The 21,133-nt window shown below is 35.6% G+C and overlaps 1 protein-coding gene across 1 annotated transcript in view; it reads right to left on the bottom strand.

Annotated features, from left to right (window-relative positions):
• plppr1 (phospholipid phosphatase related 1) overlaps positions 1 to 21,133 on the bottom strand; it is a 90,979-nt gene that overhangs the window by 14,270 nt on the left and 55,576 nt on the right. The window contains exon 4 of the mRNA XM_052116731.1: positions 11,241 to 11,373. Coding sequence (XP_051972691.1) covers positions 11,241 to 11,373 — 133 coding nt within the window. The remainder of the gene's footprint in view (positions 1 to 11,240; positions 11,374 to 21,133) is intronic.

Below are 21,133 nucleotides of genomic sequence, written 5' to 3'. Positions count from 1 at the left end.
ATTGAGCAGCACTTTATTTGACAAAATTTGTGTTTTGAATTATGCTGCGAGGATCTTTACAAAAGTACTTCATTAACTGAGTAAAAAAAACATTTTTGATTAAAATAAATGCAATGGTATGTTGAAATGTTGAATGTTAAATTTTCATTTGATTATTAATTCATTTGATTAGACACTATTTTGATGATGAAATTGATTACATTTTTATACATGGAACAGAAAATTGAATTTATAAATAAAACTGATTTCTCTGATTTCATCATTGGAGACCTGGCTGGAGTCACTCAGCACGCCCTGGGATTCAAACTCGCCAACTCCAGGGGTGGTAGTTAGTGTCTTTACTCACTGAGCTACCCAGGCCCCAGACATCATTTTTTATATAAATCACATAAAATTAACGTTAAATTGACAGCCCCAGTTGTTACAAATATGACTCATTCTTGCAACAAACATGGGGTCTTACCATAATAAGGCATAAAAGCAATTGCATAAGTGCTCCATACAACTTGTGTGCTATATTCCAAGTCTTCTGAAGTCATAAAATGAAATTGAAATCATTTAAATAAAGTCGTTATTTGGGTCATTGACAAACAAGATAAAAAAGAAAAATAGAAAACAAAAAAATTGAAATGTAATCTTTGAGTCCATGTCGGTTTCACAAATTTTTTAAAAACATTTATTGCATTTTCTAAAATAATTTAACAATTTAATATGATGTAACCATCAAGTAAGAGGTATTAAAACACTTTCCTTGCACCTTGAATACATGAAAGTGTACACTTAATCATTAATTTAAAAAAGATTTACAAACGTATTTTTCAAGGTGAAAAATATTTTTTTACAAATATTATGAATTATTGAATCAAGAATATCAAAACCTTTTACACCAAATGACCTGAACAAAATATGCCTTTCCATAAAAATTTCAAAATATTGATATTAAATGACGTGACACAAGAATGATTATATATATAAAGAATAAATGAATAAACTTCACAAGCAGTCTTGATGGTCTAAATAGATTCTCTCTGTTGTTTGTACTTATTTTATTTATGTTTTTGCATGAAAAGGGCTATCTATGCAGGGTTTTTCCTGGGTCACAAATGGTCTTCGGTGAAGGCTAACATACTGTATACAATCATCCACATGCCCAAAATGGTTTATTACATAATCACAATAAATATATAAATAATTACATACTTGCATTTCATGTTTAGAGTGGATATTAATTTGTATTCATCATCTAAGAATCTGGAATATTTTGAATTCAAGAGAATTTTCACAATGCTAAATTAATGAACACCTTATTTTTATAGGACTAGTTTTAATATTCTGACTGCATCCCTGAGTAGAGCAACTTACTGAGTTGGGACTGTGCTAGTGAACATGTTTATTACCTACTTCATAACAGATCTTGTTTTACTTTCATCAGGCTTGTTATAATTGAATTCGTCTTTAGAAATATCTGAAGGCAAAAAAGGCCAACTGTTTTCCTAAAATAGGAAATGCTGTGTAATGCCGTTAACATAGCTAAGACCATGGATGCTCCTCTTTCCTGTAGTAAGGGTCAATGTAGCTAGTCTTTCTATAAAATCAAATAGTATTTGTTAAAAAAAATATATATTTTAAGTGGAATCAACTTTTTTTTTATTCATTTCATTTGTGTTTCCATAGTGTGGATATTCAATGCATAAAACCCCTGCTATGTTGGTAGTCAAGTCATTGTCAGAAATGAACATTTCCATACCGGCACAGTAATTGCCCGGTGCATTTGAAAAATAAAAATACTGTTATCTTTGTATTCAAATACTTCAAATGAATCAATCCATTAACATAAGTTCTAAACCTGAATAATTAGATTGAAAATATATTGTCCAACCTACACATGAAATGAAACCAACATAATCATATTGTATGTGGTAATGTGTTTAACTAGGCTTTGAATCGAATAAGAAGAACTATAAATCAAACAATAAAATAACAATAAATAAACAACTTTATAACAATAAAAAAGGAGCATTTATTTTCTGCTTCCACATTCTGATTTTTTGGGGAATTTTTGACACGTTGGGTGACATTTTTGCCCCAAGCCCCCCTTAATTTCTGACCTGGACAAAGTACATTAATTGTTTAGTGCGGATTGCGTTTGTAATTAAATTTTGAATCATTTAATTGAGCTGGACAAAAATTATATAAAAAAGCATGTCCCGTCACTGATCGCAAAAATCAGTCACAATTTTTTTTTTTTTCTTTTCTTAAGATCAAAAATCAAATATGAAATCATTGACTTGAATGAGGTTTAATCACAAGACACTAATGCGCCATTTTTGAGCTTCGGCGGAGGGTAAGCTACAAAGCTATTCCTTCAGAACACTTGGAATACAGTGCACCAGTCATATGGGCAACTTTTATTATTATACATATTACTTTTATGCTTTTTGTCATTATAGGAGATTGACTGATCATTCCTTATTCACTTTCATTAAACAGAAATCAGTTACCAGGATATTCTTCTAAAATTCTCCTTCTAGTGTTTCATTGAAGGAGGTCATATGGGTTTGGAATGACATGTGGGTGGCTAAATGATAAACTTGTAGTTTTTGTGTGAACTATACCTTTAACTGACTTGCTTGAAATTGTGTCTTGGAGTGAACTAGATTATAATTCATGGAGCCTCTCACTGTCTGAAGGGTAGCCATGAAAAATATTGAAAAAAAAGACTAAAAAAACAAAAACAAAACAAGCAACAGACCACCACTGGAAAGAGAGAGAACAATACAGGGCTGTCTGTTCATGATTGCTTGGTACTGTGAAAAAACCTTAACATGGTACTGTACATCTAACTGCATTACCAAGCCCCAGTGGACACCATTACTACAGTCCACATTGCATTATGCATCAGGGCCAGTAAATCAAGTTTTCTCTATGTTTATAATTTTATTTCACATCTATGCTGGAGTGCAACACGGTGGCAACATGGCAAATGTGTCCTAAAACCAAGATCCTGAAAATATTACAGTATTAAAGAAAACACAAGTAAATGTTTTATCATTAGGCTTTACTGATTATGTGGGCCACAATGTCTGTAGCAAACATTTAAAATGTATGTGTTTTGGAGGTAATGTTGTGTGTTTCTAATCAATAAAACAGCCACAGCTCAACCAAGTTCAACTTTTACCTTAAAATCTGTCTGGTAATTCATTATTCCGCAACAGAATCTAAAATTTAGTGGAAGCTCTGGTGGCTCATTGAATTATTATTACAGTAGATAGTGGTGTTTGCTGAAGGAAGCATAATCCAAAATCCCTTACATACCAAAAGTTAAGTATTATGAACTTCATTGAACAAATAGCCACTAAGAACAACTAAAAGTTGCATGAAAACCCTTCAGAAGACCTTAACTAATGCCCTGGCAACAATGCAAAAACCCTAGAATTCTGGTGTTGAGTAGGGTTGCTGCGGTATACCGGTTTCACGGGAGGAAAAGTGACGGTTATCATATAATGTACATTTGCTTATCTACTGAATTTAGAAAAAAAACATCTCCTTTCCTCCTCGCTCTGCCTGTCAGACTCGTCAACTTGTGCGACACACAAAAACATGCCGTCAGAGAGAAGCGAGTCTGACATAAGTGAGTGAGTGTGTGTGTGTGTGTGTGTGTGTGTGTGAGTTAAAGCAGTGTTTCTCGACTGGTGGGTCGCAGGTCTATTCGGACTGGGTCGTGGACAGCAGGGAAAGAACAATGACATGGTTCTCCCATTGAAGATATTTCAGAGGCCATGAAATTTTCTGAGACTGTTATCATACTGTGAAAATCTCATACCGTTGCAACCCATTCTTCATATGCAAACAATCTAAATGTAGATACTAGGGCTAGGCAAAAATATATAATCGAATATCAATGATATCTGACAAATTTCCCAATGTCAATTGCAACACTCATTGACAGACGATGATTGACAATATGGGGAAATGACAAAACCATGGAGCTGAGATGTTGCCAAATGTATTAGCCCAAGGTATGATATTAGCACCCGCCACTTGCCAAATGATGCGCGTGTCTGATTCGCTGTTTGTTTGTCGTCTCGTGGAACAGGTGAATGTAAAGACTTCACACTTTCTTTACTGTTCCAGTCGTGTTACAGTATATACACCTATTGTGGCCAAAAAATATTGCCACCCTTGGTAAATATGAGCATAGAAGGCTGTGATGTCTTTATTGTTTATCCTTATGATCTTTTATTAAAACTATTCACAAAAATCTGTCTTCTAATGGATATTAAACCATTGCAAACACAACATAAGTTTTATCAATAAACAAATATTTTTGTCAAATATACACTACTGGTCAAAAGTTTTGAAACACTTAATCATTCATTATAATTTATTAGATTTTTTCACATTTTAGAATATTAGCAAGGTCATCAAATCTATGGAATAACAGAAATGGGACTATAGGAATTATGTTGTGACAAAAAAAAAATCAAAACTGTGTTATATTTTAGCATCTTCAAAGTAGACACCCTTTGTGTAGAATTTGCAGACATGCACTCTTGACATTTTCTCCACCAACTTCTTGAGGTATCATCCTAGGATGCTTTTTAAACAGTTTTGAAGGAGTTCCCATCTATGTTGGGCACTTATTGGCTCCTTTTCTTTATTATTTGGTCCAAGTCATTGATTTCAAAACCTTTCTTTTTTTATATATAAAATGTTAGTTTTATAATGAAATAAATTAATATGGTGGCACAATTATATTTTTGTCTACAAAACTAATTTCAAACATTTAAGCATACGCCTTCAGATCAACATTTTTAAGAGAAACATTTCAGTCAAGTGTTTCAAAACTTTTGATCGGTAGTATATGTGTGGCACAATTATTGGCCCCCTTTTATTCAATACTTTGTGCTACCTCCCTTGTGCAACCAAGATAACAGCTGTGAGTCTTCTCCTATAACACCTAATGAGGTTGGAGAACACATGGCAAGGAATCTGAGACCATTCCTCCATACAGAATCTTTCAAGAACCTTCAAATTCAGGAGGTCCACATTGGTGGACTCTCCTCTTCAGTTAACCCACAGTTTTTCTATGGGGTTCGGGGTCAGGGGACTGGGATGGCCATGGTATAACCTTGATTTTGTGGTCAGTGAACCAATTTTGTGCTGATTTTTATGTGTGTTTTGATCATTGTCCTGCTGGAAGATACAACCACGGCCCATTTTAAGTTTTCTAGAAGATCAGGTTTTGATTTAGTATCTGTTGGTATTTGATAGAGTCCATGATGCCATGTATCCAAAAAATATGTCCAGGACTTACAGATATACAGCCCCACAACATTAAAGATCCACCACCATATTTAACCGTGGGCATGGGGTACTTTTCCATATGGTTACCTCTCAGTGTGTGCCAAACCCATCTCTGGTGTTTGCAGCCAAAAAGCTCTATTTTTGTTTCATCTGGCCATAGAACCCGATCCCATTTGAAGTTACATGGGTGTCTGGCAAGCTGACGACGCTTGAGTTTGTTGTTGGATGACAGCAGAGGCTTTTTACTTGAAACCCTCCCAAATAACTTGTGATGTAGGTGACATCTGACTGTAGTTTTGGAGACTTTCTGCCCCCAAGATCCAACTTATTTCTGCAATTGCCAGCTGTGATACTTGGAAAATTTTTGGCCAATCAAATTATCCTCCTCACTGTGCATGGAGACAACATAGACACATGTCCTCTTCCAGGCTGATTCGTAACATCTCCAGCAGATTGGAACTTGTTCCAATAATAATAGATTGGAACTTGTTCCAATCTATTATTATTATTACCCAGATGGTAGAAATTGATATTTTCAATGCTTTAGCTATTTTCTTATAGCCACTTCCCATTTTGTGAAGCTCAACAACCTTTTGTCACACATCATAACTTTATTCTTTGGTCTTACCCATTGTGATGGATGAATTTAGGAATCTGGATAGTGTGTTACCTCATATTTATACCCCTGTGAAACAAGAAGTCATGGCTGAACAATTTCATGTTCCTAGTCATTCAAGTGTCCTAAAAAAATGAAAAATATAAATACAAAAATAATTAATATATATACACTATACACATAAGAATTTATAGGGGTGCCAATAATTGTGGCAAGTGTGTTTTGGAGAAAAATATTTAATTATGAGATTTTACAATTATGAGATTTTGTAATGAAAGATCAAAAGGATAAAAAAACAACAAAAAAAGCTCATATTTTCCAAGGGTGGCAATATTTTTGGCCACAAATGTGTAATATATATATATATATATATATACACACTCACCTAAAGAATTATTAGGAACACCTGTTCAATTTCTCATTAATGCAATTATCTAATCAACCAATCACATGGCAGTTGCTTCAATGCATTTAGGGGTGTGGTCCTGGTCAAGACAATCTCCTGAACTCCAAACTGAATGTCAGAATGGGAAAGAAAGTTGATTTAAGCAATTTTGAGCGTGGCATGGTTGTTGGTGCCAGACGGGCCGGTCTGAGTATTTCACAATCTGCTCAGTTACTGGGATTTTCACGCACAACCATTTCTAGGGTTTACAAAGAATGGTGTGAAAAGGGAAAAACATCCAGTATGCGGCAGTCCTGTGGGCTGAAAATGCCTTGTTGATGCTAGAGGTCAGAGAAGAATGGGCCGACTGATTCAAGCTGATAGAAGAGCAACTTTGCCTGAAATAACCACTCGTTACAACCGAGGTATGCAGCAAAGCATTTGTGAAGCCACAACACGCACAACCTTGAGGCGGATGGGCTACAACAGCAGAAGACCCCACCGGTACCACTCATCTCCACTACAAATAGGAAAAAGAGGCTACAATTTGCAAGAGCTCACCAAAATTGGACAGTTGAAGACTGGAAAAATGTTGCCTGGTCTGATGAGCCTCGATTTCTGTTGAGACATTCAGATGGTAGAGTCAGAATTTGGCGTAAACAGAATGAGAACATGGATCCATCATGCCTTGTTACCACTGTGCAGGCTGGTGGTGGTGGTGTAATGGTGTGGGGGATGTTTTCTTGGCACACTTTAGGCCCCGTAGTACCAATTGGGCATCGTTTAAATGCCACGGACTACCTGAGCATTGTTTCTGACCATGTCCATCCCTTTATGGCCACCATGTACCCATCCTCTGATGGCTACTTCCAGCAGGATAATGCACCATGTCACAAAGCTCGAATCATTTCAAATTGGTTTCTTGAACATGACAATGAGTTCACTGTACTAAAATGGCCCCCACAGTCACCAGATCTCAACCCAATAGAGCATCTTTGGGATGTGGTGGAACGGGAGCTTCGTGCCCTGGATGTGCATCCCACAAATCTCCATCAACTGCAAGATGCTATCCTATCAATATGGGCCAACATTTCTAAAGAATGCTTTCAGCACCTTGTTGAATCAATGCCATGTAGAATTAAGGCAGTTCTGAAGGCGAAAGGGGGTCAAACACAGTATTAGTATGGTGTTCCTAATAATCCTTTAGGTGAGTGTATATATTACAGCTTTCAGAATTAACACGTTAACGCATATGATTCATTAAAAAAGTTTAAGGCTTCAAAAAAAAAAATTGAATCGCGATAAACGCATATACAGCTAATAAAGAATAAACCAGCAATAACACTGGTTGGAAGGGTGGAACCTTTGTAATGTATCATGAGACATTACATTGATGCACACACACAACAGTGCTTTCATGTCAGTGATAAAATGATGGAGAAATCACCTCTTTGATGTGCTATTTGATTTACAAAACAAGCCCAGATGGAACTTAAGTATTTTTCAGCCTATGTAAGGCTCATTTTAATTATCAGAGTAGCGTGTCAAGTCTTAAGTATCACCAAAATGCAAAATTAGATGTTTTGTCAGCAAGCACTTTTCATGTGGAGTTCAAAGTGGCGCTGGACATTGGCGTTGACGCCCTGACGTGAATCATGAATGCAGCTTGATGATTGATGTAGGAAAGTGGATATTTATATTGTGGAGGATGAGAGTTAAAGACATTAAATGTCCACTGCAATGAAAAAGGAGACTAGTTCTTTCAATTAGTCAAACTCCCACTTAGATCTTGGGAAACGTTTAATGTTACCTGAATTGGTGCTATTTTAGTGCATTTCTATCTTTGAACTGTGGAAGGCTTTGTTTGGAAAATGTTAATAAAGCATTACATTGTTACGCTTTTGTTTTCTTTCCTAAGATGGAAATGAAGGCATTTTGACAGGAAAAGAAGTATATATAGTGTCAAATTTCAGCACTTTCAAATAATCTAAAAACGCTGTCACCTTGAACCTTCTATTTCATTTATTTCTTTATTTTATTCCAGCATTAACTGTATTACCGAAACACAATAAAAACTAGGGCTGGCTCCTAATAGTCGACCAAACTTTAATCGATGAGAAGAGTCTTGGTGGACCAAATTTTGATTGGTCGTTTGGTCGCAGAAAAAAAAAAAACTCCACAGGAAGTGCAAAGTCAGTGGTGGGCAGACATAATGTTTTACACGGCTGGTCCATGCTGTAATAAATTATGTTGAGCAGGAAATCCAAAGTGTGGGATCATTTCGAGAGGGTAAAGGCTGACCCTAAGAAGGTGACATGCAAATTCTGCAGGCAAACGTTCGCCTATCATTCAAACATGGCTTATCATTTGAAACATCTAAGTAGCCTAACGTTAGCCACTTAGCATGGCCGCGCACTCTAACGTTAGATAACCAAGATAAATATGCACTATTAGGCTTATTCAAGTGTTCTTGAGGAGTGGGGAAGCTAAATTAGAACCTCACTTACTGCATGTTTAACTTAATGTGCATTTCTCTCTATAAATTAACAAAATGTTCAAACACTCTCCTTGCTGGATTTTCCAACACATTCAGAATCATCATCGCTTTTGCCGGTGTCGCTGCAGCTCACGTCATGTGTGCGCTTGTAAAATCTACATTTTAAAGGCTCATTATTACGGTTTAGTATTTCTCTGTAATGTAGAACAGTGTTAGCAATGTTACTAATAACATACCTTCTCAGCCCTGGAACTCAAGCCATTTTCTGAAGCCTCCCAAAATATATATATTTAAGTAATTCAATGAATATCATAAACATGCGACAACTAGTCGATTAATGGCTAAAACTAATGACTACTAGTCGACTTGTAATGACTTTGGTCGGGGGCAGCCCTAATACAAACACAAACTCAATAAGAACAAATAAATTATTAGGCAGCATTAATTTGGGAACACAATGGAATTTATTAGGCTTACACATATTAGGAAAACTGGTGTTTTCTATACGTATAAGCACAGACCAAGTGAAGTAACAAATTGTATTAACGTTTTATCGAAGTAGACATTATATGGTTTGCATTGAACTTTCTAGAGGTAAAGTTTATTTCATTTATTATTATTATTTTTACATTTAGAATTGTCTTTAGCTCTTAATTTGTATTAGTAATTTTCCACCTGTTGTCGTAGATGGGAAGTTGGAGACTGTAAATTTTTGGATTTGGTGAGGGTTATATACGAATTTTAGTTGTTTTTTTATTTAATTTGAGGTGTACTTTGAATTTAGAAATATCTTTGGTTTAAGTTTTTCGTGTTTCAATAAACAAATGTAATTTTCAAGTCAAAATCAATAAAGCAAAAATAGCCCTCAGCAGTGTGGGCAGGGTGGGTTACGATGTAATCACATATTGCAATCTTTTTTGCATATTGCCCAGCCCTAGTACATACCATATTATCCAGAAATAAAGTTGAACCTTTAAATAAATCGCACAATATCAAAAGAGGAAAAAACAAACAAACAAACAAACAGATAAATTGCATCTGTGTTTAAGTCGCATTGATAGCCTGACAGAGGTTGCATGTGGCAGGCATTAGGACCAAGGAGTCGCTGACTTCCCATCAGCCGTTCAGCATGTCAAGACGAGCTGTGAAGATTAGCTCAAGATATAAAGATCATATTACATTGTATTCAGGCTCGTTTTAATTGGGAGCTTCTGCTAAAAATAATCTTGTGTGGCAATTTTTCAGATTCTGTTTATGCTTCATTAAAAAAAAATATGTTTTCTGTTTATAGACACATATATATTTTGATGTAATGCATCACAAGCCATCATCATAATATCACAACTGAAGCTGCAGAATTTAGAGTTTAAAATTATCTCATGTTATGTCCTATGACAAAAAATTACAATTCTTTAAGGAACATTTTTCTGTAGACAATGTTTTCTTGTTGACCAGTGTTTGGTAAGTTACTTAAAAATAGCAATCCACTACAAATTAATAATTGAAAAGTAATCACATTACTAATTATTTTACTTTCAAGCTACTTCCCAAAACACTTCTATGCACAACAAATTCATAATAATATGTATATTTCTTCCTTGTTCATGTCATACACTCAGCACCTCACATTTCTCTTTCACAATGACTCGTTACAGTGCCATAATGTATTCTATATTAATAATATATTAGAAATAAGCATAACCCAACAATGTACTTAACAGTAATTCAAGTAATTGAAAGTCAGTAACTGTAATCTGACTACAAGAATTGCATTAAAATGCATTAAACTACTTTTTTATTAAAAGTTAACTAGATTACAGTAACTAATTATTTTGCAATTGTAATGCACCCGACACTCTTGCTGACGTTGTCGATAATGTAGACTTGTTTCAGCCCTAATCTATAATAACCCATTCTAAAAAGCAAACCAAAAAGAACGCTTTAAAATGGGTAGACTTCATGATGACAGTCGGAATGCTTAATATATTCAATATTTGTTTTACTTATTCTAAAAAATAATTATTTTCATCTTGGGAGCAAAATGTCCATCATTTCCAACCTTCAATTGGAAGAGCCTTTTGAAGCAATTATTTTTACAACACTTCCGTTTAGAATGCTACTACTGCTACATGGCAGTTGTGATTGTTCTCCCTTCTTATGTGCCCTACAAAGGTGTTATTTATGCCATTTGAAATGCAATGAACATTTTGAATGTGTCTTACACACCTGATTCAACTCAAATTAGTTAATGAGTGCTACTTCTAGATAATGGAGACATCAAAAATGTGTGTTATTGGGGGCCTCCAGGAAAAGGGCTGGAAAACACTTGTATACCCATTGGTATATTTTATCACCCTGCTCATGAGATTTTTGGACTGAAAAATCCACATCTGTCGACCAAAGAACAATGACACTGATCAAACCAGAAGACTCACCGATAAACCTGATGATTCTGCGGATAAGAGGGTTTAGATAGCAGCATTCCCCCGTCACAATGGTTTTCTCCTGGGCGATGAGAGCTTCTCTAGTGGACTTCATGATATACATGGTGATCTCACCAATAAATATCTACACACAGAACAAGTAATGATTAGATTCAAGCAAATGCAAGTAAAATGCGTGACTGAACTTGTTAGCACTTTTACTTTTAAGGGACCATGTCATACTCTTAGGCATTTCATTTGTTCTTTGAAGTCAACTTATAATGTTAGTCAAGGTTTCTTGCACCAAACAATTGAGTAATTTGGTTTTGCACTGTACCTTTAAAACACTGTACCTTTCAAATTTATATATGCAAAAGTCTTCTATTGATTGGCTTCACACATGAAAATGGAAATTCACACTGTTGTTCACATTGAGATGTTTTTTCAAAAAGTCAGAGAACAAGGAGGATAGACATTATTTTGAATTCTTTGAGACAATAACACTTTTATGTTTAAAGTGTTTTAGAAAGTAAATGTTAATTATTTAATATTTTTGATGAAGTAATCATTAAAGCCAGTAACCAACACTGTTTTACATCCCCCTATTAGCAAATTGAAAATATTGAAATCAAAAAAGTCTGCGTTCGTGCTGTGAAATTGGTTTAACCTCTTATAATCAATTCACTGTGCCCTTGTTTTATTTTGAGTGCACCAACTGTAACTAAACAAGATGTTATGGTAATAATAATTCAAATACTGTGAAAAAACAAACAGAACTCATGCATATTTGCAATCTGGCACAGTATTAATTTGTTGAATTAAAGATATATCCTAAGACATAAAATATTTAAAGTCAACACAAAACAATGTTCACTACCCACTTTATTTCCTTAATGTGGTGTATTACTTAGTGAAACAGGTTATTCAACAAAACCAAAAATAATCGGGAATTGATTGGATGGTAAAAAAAAGTGATGTTTATTTGACAGTTGTTTGGAAGGTAGGCGATGAAAAATAAGAGGTTTGGCGACATCAGCTAAAAAGGAGAGTTGTTTTATAAGTTATTTAATTTTCATGAAAGAGTAAGTAGTGCTGCCAGTCGATTAAAATATGTAAAAATTTGTTTTCATGGTTAATCGTGATTAATCGGAAATTTTAAAAGTACTGAAATTTGACTCTAAATATCCTAATGTTCATGTCAAAATGCATTTCTTTTCTTATTAGGAAGAAAACAAAACACTATGTAACAATATAATGCTTTATTAACATCTTCAAAACAAAACTTTTCACGGAATAAAGATAGAAATGCACTAAAATAGCACCAATTCAGGTAACATTAAATGTTTCATTAAAAGTGGAAGTTTGACTAATTTTCCCCTTAGATTGCATTTTCATTGCAATGGGCATTAAATCTCCTAAACTCTCATCCTCCACAATTTTAATCAGCCAGTAGAATGTGGCTATACACTTTCCTACAGCAATCGTGAAGCTGCATTCATGATCTGCATCAGGGCAGCTTTGAACTACATATGAAAAACGCTTGCAGATAAAAATATCTCATTCAAAGTTTTGCCCTTCCAACAAGTGTTTATGCTGGTTTAAGCTGTATTAGCGGTAAATGCGTTAATCGCGCGTTAATTAACATGTTAAACCTTTTAATTTAATCGCACGTCTTTAAATGTGTACAATTTTCAGCTCTATAAAGAAAACTATTTTTTTCCATTAAAATAAAACACACGTTAACAATAAGCTTAGGAAATTAAAGGGTCAATATTGATTTGCTGTTGACTTCAAAAGGTATATGTAATTTTATGTAGACATCAACTGTCAAATTTGAGCCCGACGAGACCAGAAAAAAATTAAATTAATTAAAACAATGTTGGCTTTCAGGCCTTCAGGTTTCTAGTAATGAAAAACAACAAGTGCGAACAGATTAGTTAGGGGCTTATTATTTCTAAAAACAAATATTGTATAAACTATTGCTCTGAAGTGGAAGGACAAATCAGCAATAAACTGCAATAGTGAAATTTAAATTTAAGACATTTTATAGGTTACTTTAAAGTCAGATATTTTCAAGCCACTGACCAATTCTGAAGACACCAAATGTAAATGTAGTTTTATATTTCATTTAATTTGTCCGTCAAACAGAAGAGTGGAAGACAGTTCATAAGAACATTTATGCCATATTGGGAAGGGAAAAGTTAAAGACTCTCGAGACTTCCATCACAGACTGGTACTGCAGTATTTTATTCTCCTGAGTAAAACTCACTTCAGCCCCATTTAAAGTTGAAACACATAATTTGATTTCTGTGCTTGGAACGATGGAATTGGATTGCAGTGTTCACCTTTTACAACCTTACAGATGGCTGGCACGCACACACGCACGCGCACACACACGCGGGGTAAAAGGCCCCTGGGGGGGTTAAAGTGATATCGTGTAAATATAGGGACACTAGCAGGAAGGCAAAATTTGTCAACTTAGGCATATACATTTAAAACAAGAAGCTTTTTTTTGAGTAACACTTTAAGACAATACTTGTTCAAAATAACCACTTCAGAAAAGGGTTAAAATTAAAGTTAATTTTAATCACATTTGGCATTTCAGAACATCTCAATTATTCTAGAAACAAATTAATCTCCACTGTGATTGGATCCTTCAATGTAAGCCTGATTTGTACATTTAATTGTATTTCATAACTAATCTATTCGCCCCACTTAAGAAAAACAATGTGTTTTATGGGGTCTTTAGCTCCAGCAACAGGGGGCCTTGTTAACCAAAATACTATCCTTTCTCTAATTGGTCAGTTATTAAAAAACTTTTTGATTTAATCACCTTGAACAAAACTGAAAATAATAAATTTGATCAAATTACCTTAAAATCAGCCATTTAACACTGCACAAAATGATATCATGGATCAGGAATATTTGCGGTGTATAGTGACAAACATTTGTTGCCGTTTAATGTTTTAGGAGAAAATAAAATCAAAAGTACCTTTTACCCCAGGCCTTTAGTCTTGTTGTACCCTAATGTTCTGTAAAAATTTAACATGCATCAAACACCAAGTGCGAGGAAGTGTAATCGAGCTTCAAATTATGATCATGCCAAGGAGACGGCAATGTAAAGATTTAGAAAGACGTTACATTTTGATCTGTTCTCACTCAAAACCGATCACGTAACTTCCTAAAACATGGATTAAACCACTGAAGTCATATATATTTCTTTTTTACTACCTTTCTGTCTGTTCTGGAGCTTGAAAGTTTTGGACTACATTTACAAGAGGTAGACCGATACATCGGTTTTACTGATTAATCTGTGCTGATAGTTGCTTTTTCGAACTATCGGTTATCTGAACATATCTATGACAATAGTTGCAGATATTTCATTTTTGTATTATTTCTCTTGGGCCACAGCAGCCTCTAGAGGTAAAAACATTCACTTGGGAACTTTTTGTATCTAAATCTTTCATCATTATATTAATCCATCATTTTATCCTCACTTCAATATATATTTTGTTATTTGTATTGACTGAATACTCAAGTATCAAAAATCTGACTGAATGGAAATGTGCCCTGTCAGCACATACATCATATCTACAACTTCATCTTGTGAATAATAATAAACCTTTCAACTCATTAAATCTAAATCTGTTGAAATATATACATAAACACAGATGAGCCAAAACATTATGCCCAAAGGTGAATAAAGCCACATGTCAAGGTCCTAGTAGATTAGATGATAAGTGAACAATCAGTTCTCAATATGTTGAATGCAGGAGAAATGGGCAGGAGTAAAGACCTAAGTGACTTTGACAAGGGCCAAATGTTTATGGCCAGGCAACTGGGTTGGAGCATCCCTGAAATGGCAAGGCTTTTGGGGTGCTCCCGGTCTGCAGTGGAGAGTATCTACTGACAGTGGTCCGAGGAGGGACAAACCACAAATTGACAACAGGGCTCATCGATGCACAAGGGCAACAAAGGCTATCACATCTGGTCCGAACCGACAAAAGATCTACTGTGGCACAAGTCCCAGAAAATTTTAATTCTGGTTACGGGAGGAATGTCACAACACAAAGTGCATCGACCTTGCTGCATATGGGGTTGCGTAGCCGCAGACCGGTCAGAGTGCCCATGATAAACCATCAAAAGCACCTACAATGGGCACACGAGCGTCAGAACTGGACCTTGGAGCAGTGGAATAAGGTCACCTTGTCTGATGAGTCCTTTTCTTTTACATCATTTGGACGACCATTTACATGTGCGATGTTTACTGGGGAAGTGATGGCAACAGGATGCACTGTGGGGAGATGACAAGTCGGTGGAGGGAGTGTGATGCTCTGGGCAATGTACTGCTGGTAAAACATGCATCCGGCCATTCATGTGGACGTCAATTTGACATGTGCCATCTTCCTAAACATCGTTGCAGACCAGGTACACCCCTTCATGGCAATGGTATTCCCTGATGGCAGTGGCCTCTTTCAGCAGGATAATGTGCCCTGCCACACTCTAAACTTGTAAACTTGTTTGTTTGGGAATGGTTTGAGGAACATAATGAAGAGTTCAAGGTGTTGCCCTGGCCTCCAAATTCCACAGATCTCAATCCGATTGAGCATCGGGATGAGCTGGACCGACAAGTCCGATCAATGACGGCTCCACTTCGCAGCTTACAGAACTTGAAGGATCTGCTACAAATGTCTTCGAGCCAGATACCACAGGACACCTTCAGGGGTTTTGTAGAGTCCATGCCTCGGCAGGTTGCCGCCATATTAGGCAGGTGGTCATAATGTTTTGGCTCATCAGAGTATATGCAAAAGACTATATATAGACTATAAATGAATTGTAAAATAATTGAATATGTAGAGCACTGTAACAGAGCCAAGTCTGCATCAATGCAAAAGAAGAGTCTCCTTCTGTGTTTTGGGCTTGTTTATAGAAGTCCCATGTTATGCACCAAATCGTATTTTATTTTTTTTTTACTGGTAATTATTTGGATTTTTTTGTTGTGTAATAACATGCATCTGTGATTTTATTTATTTTGGACTCTTGAAGCCTCAGTGTCTGTACCCTTAACAGTATGGAAAGACTAATTCGTTTTTTTAAACGATCGTCTAATTAATCATTTATCTGCCTTTTCCACCACCTTAGTTATCGTATTGGCAAAATCCAATATCGATCGACCCCTACTATGGAAAAACATATCTTTAAAATTATTTATTTATTTTTTGCTCTGAAGAAGAGTTTGAGATGGCATAAAGGTGAGTAAATGATGAGAGAATTTTCATTTTTGGAGGAACTATGAATTGCATTTAATTTTTATAAAAACAATGTCAAAATGGTCCTAAAAATAGGCTTGATTTTCTTTATACAGTATAGTCATAAAATCATATATATATATTTTTTATTTGATTTTGGGTTAAAATTTGGCCTTTTTGTAAAATAAAATTGATTGTCATATAAGGTTCATATTATCCATTTCAATTGGTCCATATAAAACTTATAAAAGATAAATATGGACATAATTTTTGTTTGTATATCTACAGTGAATTATCACCACCTACTGTATATTTCACACAGTTCAGGTAGAAATGTTTTCCATATTGTGTATTGCAGAGCCCAAATAGGTATCTGTACACTTTTTGAACTTTCATTATTTCATTAAATATCCTTGATATAATAATAATAATAATAATAATAATAATAATAATAATAATAGACTCAAAAAAATCCTCATGGTGTATATGATCTAATCTGTAAGAGTTGTGACTTTTATAACCTCCGACTGCTTCAGAGCACTTTTGATAAAGGCAGTAAAATAGGGACCATCTTTTTATTCATAATCTTTTAGAAAAAAGAAGGAACTTCACTGTAATTGAATTTTAGTCTCTGATACTTTATGGTCCATGTAGCCATAAAAAAAAATATTTAAAAAAAAACACGGGTCATGTTACAGAATGAAACCGTAAGAATTTATTTCTGTGGGAAATTAAATCTAGTCTCTTGAGTGATTTGATTAAATTGAATTCCCCACAGAAAGCCTAAGAAAATGACTTGAAAAGGAAGTCATCCTTGAACAAGAATATATTCTGTAGCAGCCATTTGAAATGTCTTCTTGCATTTGTTGTAAATGATGTTGCAGTGCCCTCGTGTGTTCATGTCCAACACTCATAATGTGTTGAAACCTCACTGGAAACCACTAATTTTAACACACAGTTCACGTCCTTCTACTTTAACCCTCTATTGAACAATGTTGCCTCTGGCTAACAAACCCATTTTCTTCACTTTGCTAGAATGTAATGCTTATAAGATGGCAATAAAATGGTTAATAATAAAGTGGCTTCATAATTAAAACAACAAAATGCTTCTTCTTGGTCAAAATACATATTTGTGGTCATTTTTTAACATAGCGAGCGATGTTGTTGTACTGCCAAGCTCTAAGGTGGCTGGAGTAGTATAGGCATATTAAGTGATTAAGTGATTATATTTCTAATTTTATTTCTAATATTTCTAATTGTTAACAAGGTCATTTGTATGCAACAGCATGCTTTTACACAATGATTTCTTAACTGGTGCAATATATAGTATATACCCTTGACGTCACAACAAGCGCCATCACCATCTTGTCTGGTGGCACAGATCAAAAACGTTCAGCGGGAGAAAGTATAACTAAAACCACAAAGTTTAGTGTAGTATGTAAAGTTTGGTATAAACTATCACTTTCTATACTAGTTGCTTATATTTTTAATTGGTAACCAGTTGTATACTGCTGTAATCTGGCCAATGAAACACAAAACACATGTGGAAACCAGAGTGCTTCATAAGAAAAGATGGGAAATGTAGCCAGCCCAGGATTATAAGAAGAAGAAAAAACTTTCAGCTCTTTGTATTCTGATCTGGGACTGTAAGGATAATCCTGTTGTTACTGGACTAATACAGACGAGTGATGGCCAGTTAAAGGCTATGGTACATTCAAATGGCACGCTGATGTTTAACTGGCTGATTCTCCCGTTTGTAAGTGTTGAATCTTGAATGTACAACTCTAGCATTCTGTACTTTTATTTACATTAAGCAATCAGGACTCTGGACAGATAATATCAGCATGCAACCTTATCATATCATGTGTAGGCTCTTAGATATTAAATACTCTGATATTATTACATGTTTGACCGTGTATCATTTATTATATTTATTTTCAAGTAGACAATGTTACATTCAAGGTAATACAAAACTTGTTTGGGTCTCGTTCTTGAAGTCGAGAAACAGTATCATTGTATTGCAGCAGGTTTCAGCGAACACAGTCAATTTTATTTGTATAGCGCCTTTCACAACACACATCGTTTCAAAGCAGCTTTACAGAATATCAGCATTAACAGACGATAAAACTGTAATGTCTATAAAGTCGATTAATCATCATTAAGAGCTATGAATCTGTGAATAGAGAGACCCTTCTTGATTTATAAATATGATATATGTTATGAATGTGTAAAATGACAATAAACAAAAAAAGTTATGATTACACATGAAGCTGGTTTTACAGTTTTATACAGGTGAAACTCGAAAAATTAGAATATCGTGCAAAAGTTCATTAATTTCAGTAATTCAACTTAAAAGGTGAAACTAATATATTATATAGACTCATTACAAACAAAGTAAGATATTTCAAGCCTTTATTTGATATAATTTTGATGATTATGGCTTGCAGCTTATGAAAACCCCAAATTCAGAATCTCAGAATATTACCCAATGTTTCTATATACACCGATTAGAACCACCTGTCTAATATCATGTAGGTCCCCCTCATGCCGCCAAAACAGCTCTGGGCACTCCACAAGACCTCTGAAGGTGTCCTGTTGTATCAAGTCAAGTCATTTTTATTTGTATAGCGCTTTCACAACACACATTGTTTCAAAGCAGCTTTACAGAAAATCATCCATTAAAATAAAATAAAACTGTAATATCTATAAAGTCTTCGAGTCATCATTGTGTAGTTTGATAAAATAATGATAGGTATCTGGCACCAAGACGTTATCAGCAGATCCGTTAAGTCCTGTAAGCTGTGAGGTGGGGCCTCCATGGATCGGACTTGTTGGTCCAGCAAATCCAATATATGCTCAAATGAATTGAGATCTGGGGAGTTTGGAGGCCAAGCCCACACCTTGAACTCTTAGTCATGATCCTCGAACCATTCCTGAGCAATTTTTACAGTGTGTCAGGGCACATTATCCTGCTGAAAGAGGCCGCTGCCATCATTTAATACCCTTACCATGAAGGGGTGTTCTACAACAATCTTTAGGTAGGTGGTACGTGTCAAAGTAACATCCATATGAATGCCAGGACCCAAGATTTCCTAGCAGAACATTGCCCAGAACATCACACTGCCTCCGACGGCCTGCCTTCTTCCAATAGTGCATCCTGCAGCCATCTCTTCCCCAGGTAAATGACGCACACAGACCAGGCCATCCACATGATCTAAAAGAAAATGTGATTCATCAGACCAGGCCATCTTCTTCCATTGCTCCATGGTCCAGTTCTCACATGCCCATTGTAGGCACTTTCGGCAGTGGACAGGGGTCAGCATGGGCTGCGGCTACACAGCCCTATACGCAGGAAGCTGCGATGCACCATGTGTTCTGACACCTTTCTATCATGGCCAGCATTACATTATTAAGCAATTTGTGCTACAGTAGCTCTTCTGTGGGATCGGACCAGATGGGCTAGCCTTCACACCCCACGTGCATCAGTGAGCCTTGGCCATTACTGGTTCACTGTTTGTCCTTCCTTGGACCACTTTTGGTAAGTACTAACCACTGTATACCGGGAACACCCCACAAGACCTGCCATTTTGGAGATGCTCTGAACCAGATGTCTAACCATCACAATTTGGCCCTTGTCAAAGTCACTCAGATCCTTATGCTTGCCCATTTTTCCTGCTTCCAACACATGAAATTCAAGAACTGACTGTTCATTTGCTGCCAACTATATCCCACCCCTTGATAGTTGCCATTGTAACAAGATAATTGATGTTATTCACTTCACCAGTCAGTGGTTTTAATGTTGTGGCTGAAAAGTGTACACTTATGATTTTCACGGTCACAATTGCTTTACTCATAGAGCAATTTCTTTGCTAGTCAAAGCATAGTGTTTCCCGTTAGCATGCATTCAACATGCTAGCATTCGCCTTAATGGCTAGTTTATTACGAAAAGAGATTAATTTAAAGTTATTTCAACATGTCTAATTTAGGGTTTACTCAATTAAATTAGGTTTCCTCTACTTGAACCAATTAAACTGAAGTTACACAGACATTTTAATTTAAGAAAACTAATTTCAAACATGTGGAACCACTGTCCATGATTACATCAAGTTCAGCCAGAATTAAATTTAAAGTTAAGTGCTGTCTAAGTGAATGAGTTAGCTTACTCAATATTTAAAGTTAAGAAAAGGAATAACTGAAGACAGACCATTGAAACATTGAAAAATAATAAATACCTGAGGTTGTAATGCAGTCACAATGCGCAGCAGAGTGGCCGTTGCACCTCAGGTGTGCATTGTTTTTCAATAAAGCATCGGGCCAAAGTCAATTACTCTGCTTATACAATGGTTACTACACATTAAGACATTGTTCATATCGTCAGAGCCGTAGCCTAGCAGGCTGCACTCATAACATGTGGTGCTGATGCATAGCGGGTTACCGCAGTTTGAGTACTGTCTCGTTAGGTCCATTCCCGATCCCATTCCCACTCTTCTCCCTCTCATTTCCTGTCACTTCTCTACTTTCCCTATCCCGTTAAAAAGCCAAATGGCCATAAAAAATCCAATAAAAAAAGACCGTGCATATCAAGACATTTTATGGTTATGTCTGTAAAATGCTTATGTGTGGAACTACTTTTTTCCGCCATGGATTCAGCGTATT

The sequence above is a fragment of the Xyrauchen texanus genome, chromosome 44, assembly GCF_025860055.1.
Source record: "Xyrauchen texanus isolate HMW12.3.18 chromosome 44, RBS_HiC_50CHRs, whole genome shotgun sequence".
NCBI classification, from domain to species: Eukaryota; Metazoa; Chordata; class Actinopteri; order Cypriniformes; family Catostomidae; genus Xyrauchen; species Xyrauchen texanus.
The sequence above is the reverse complement of the archived record's forward strand: the minus strand, read 5'-3'. Positions and strand labels throughout refer to the sequence as shown.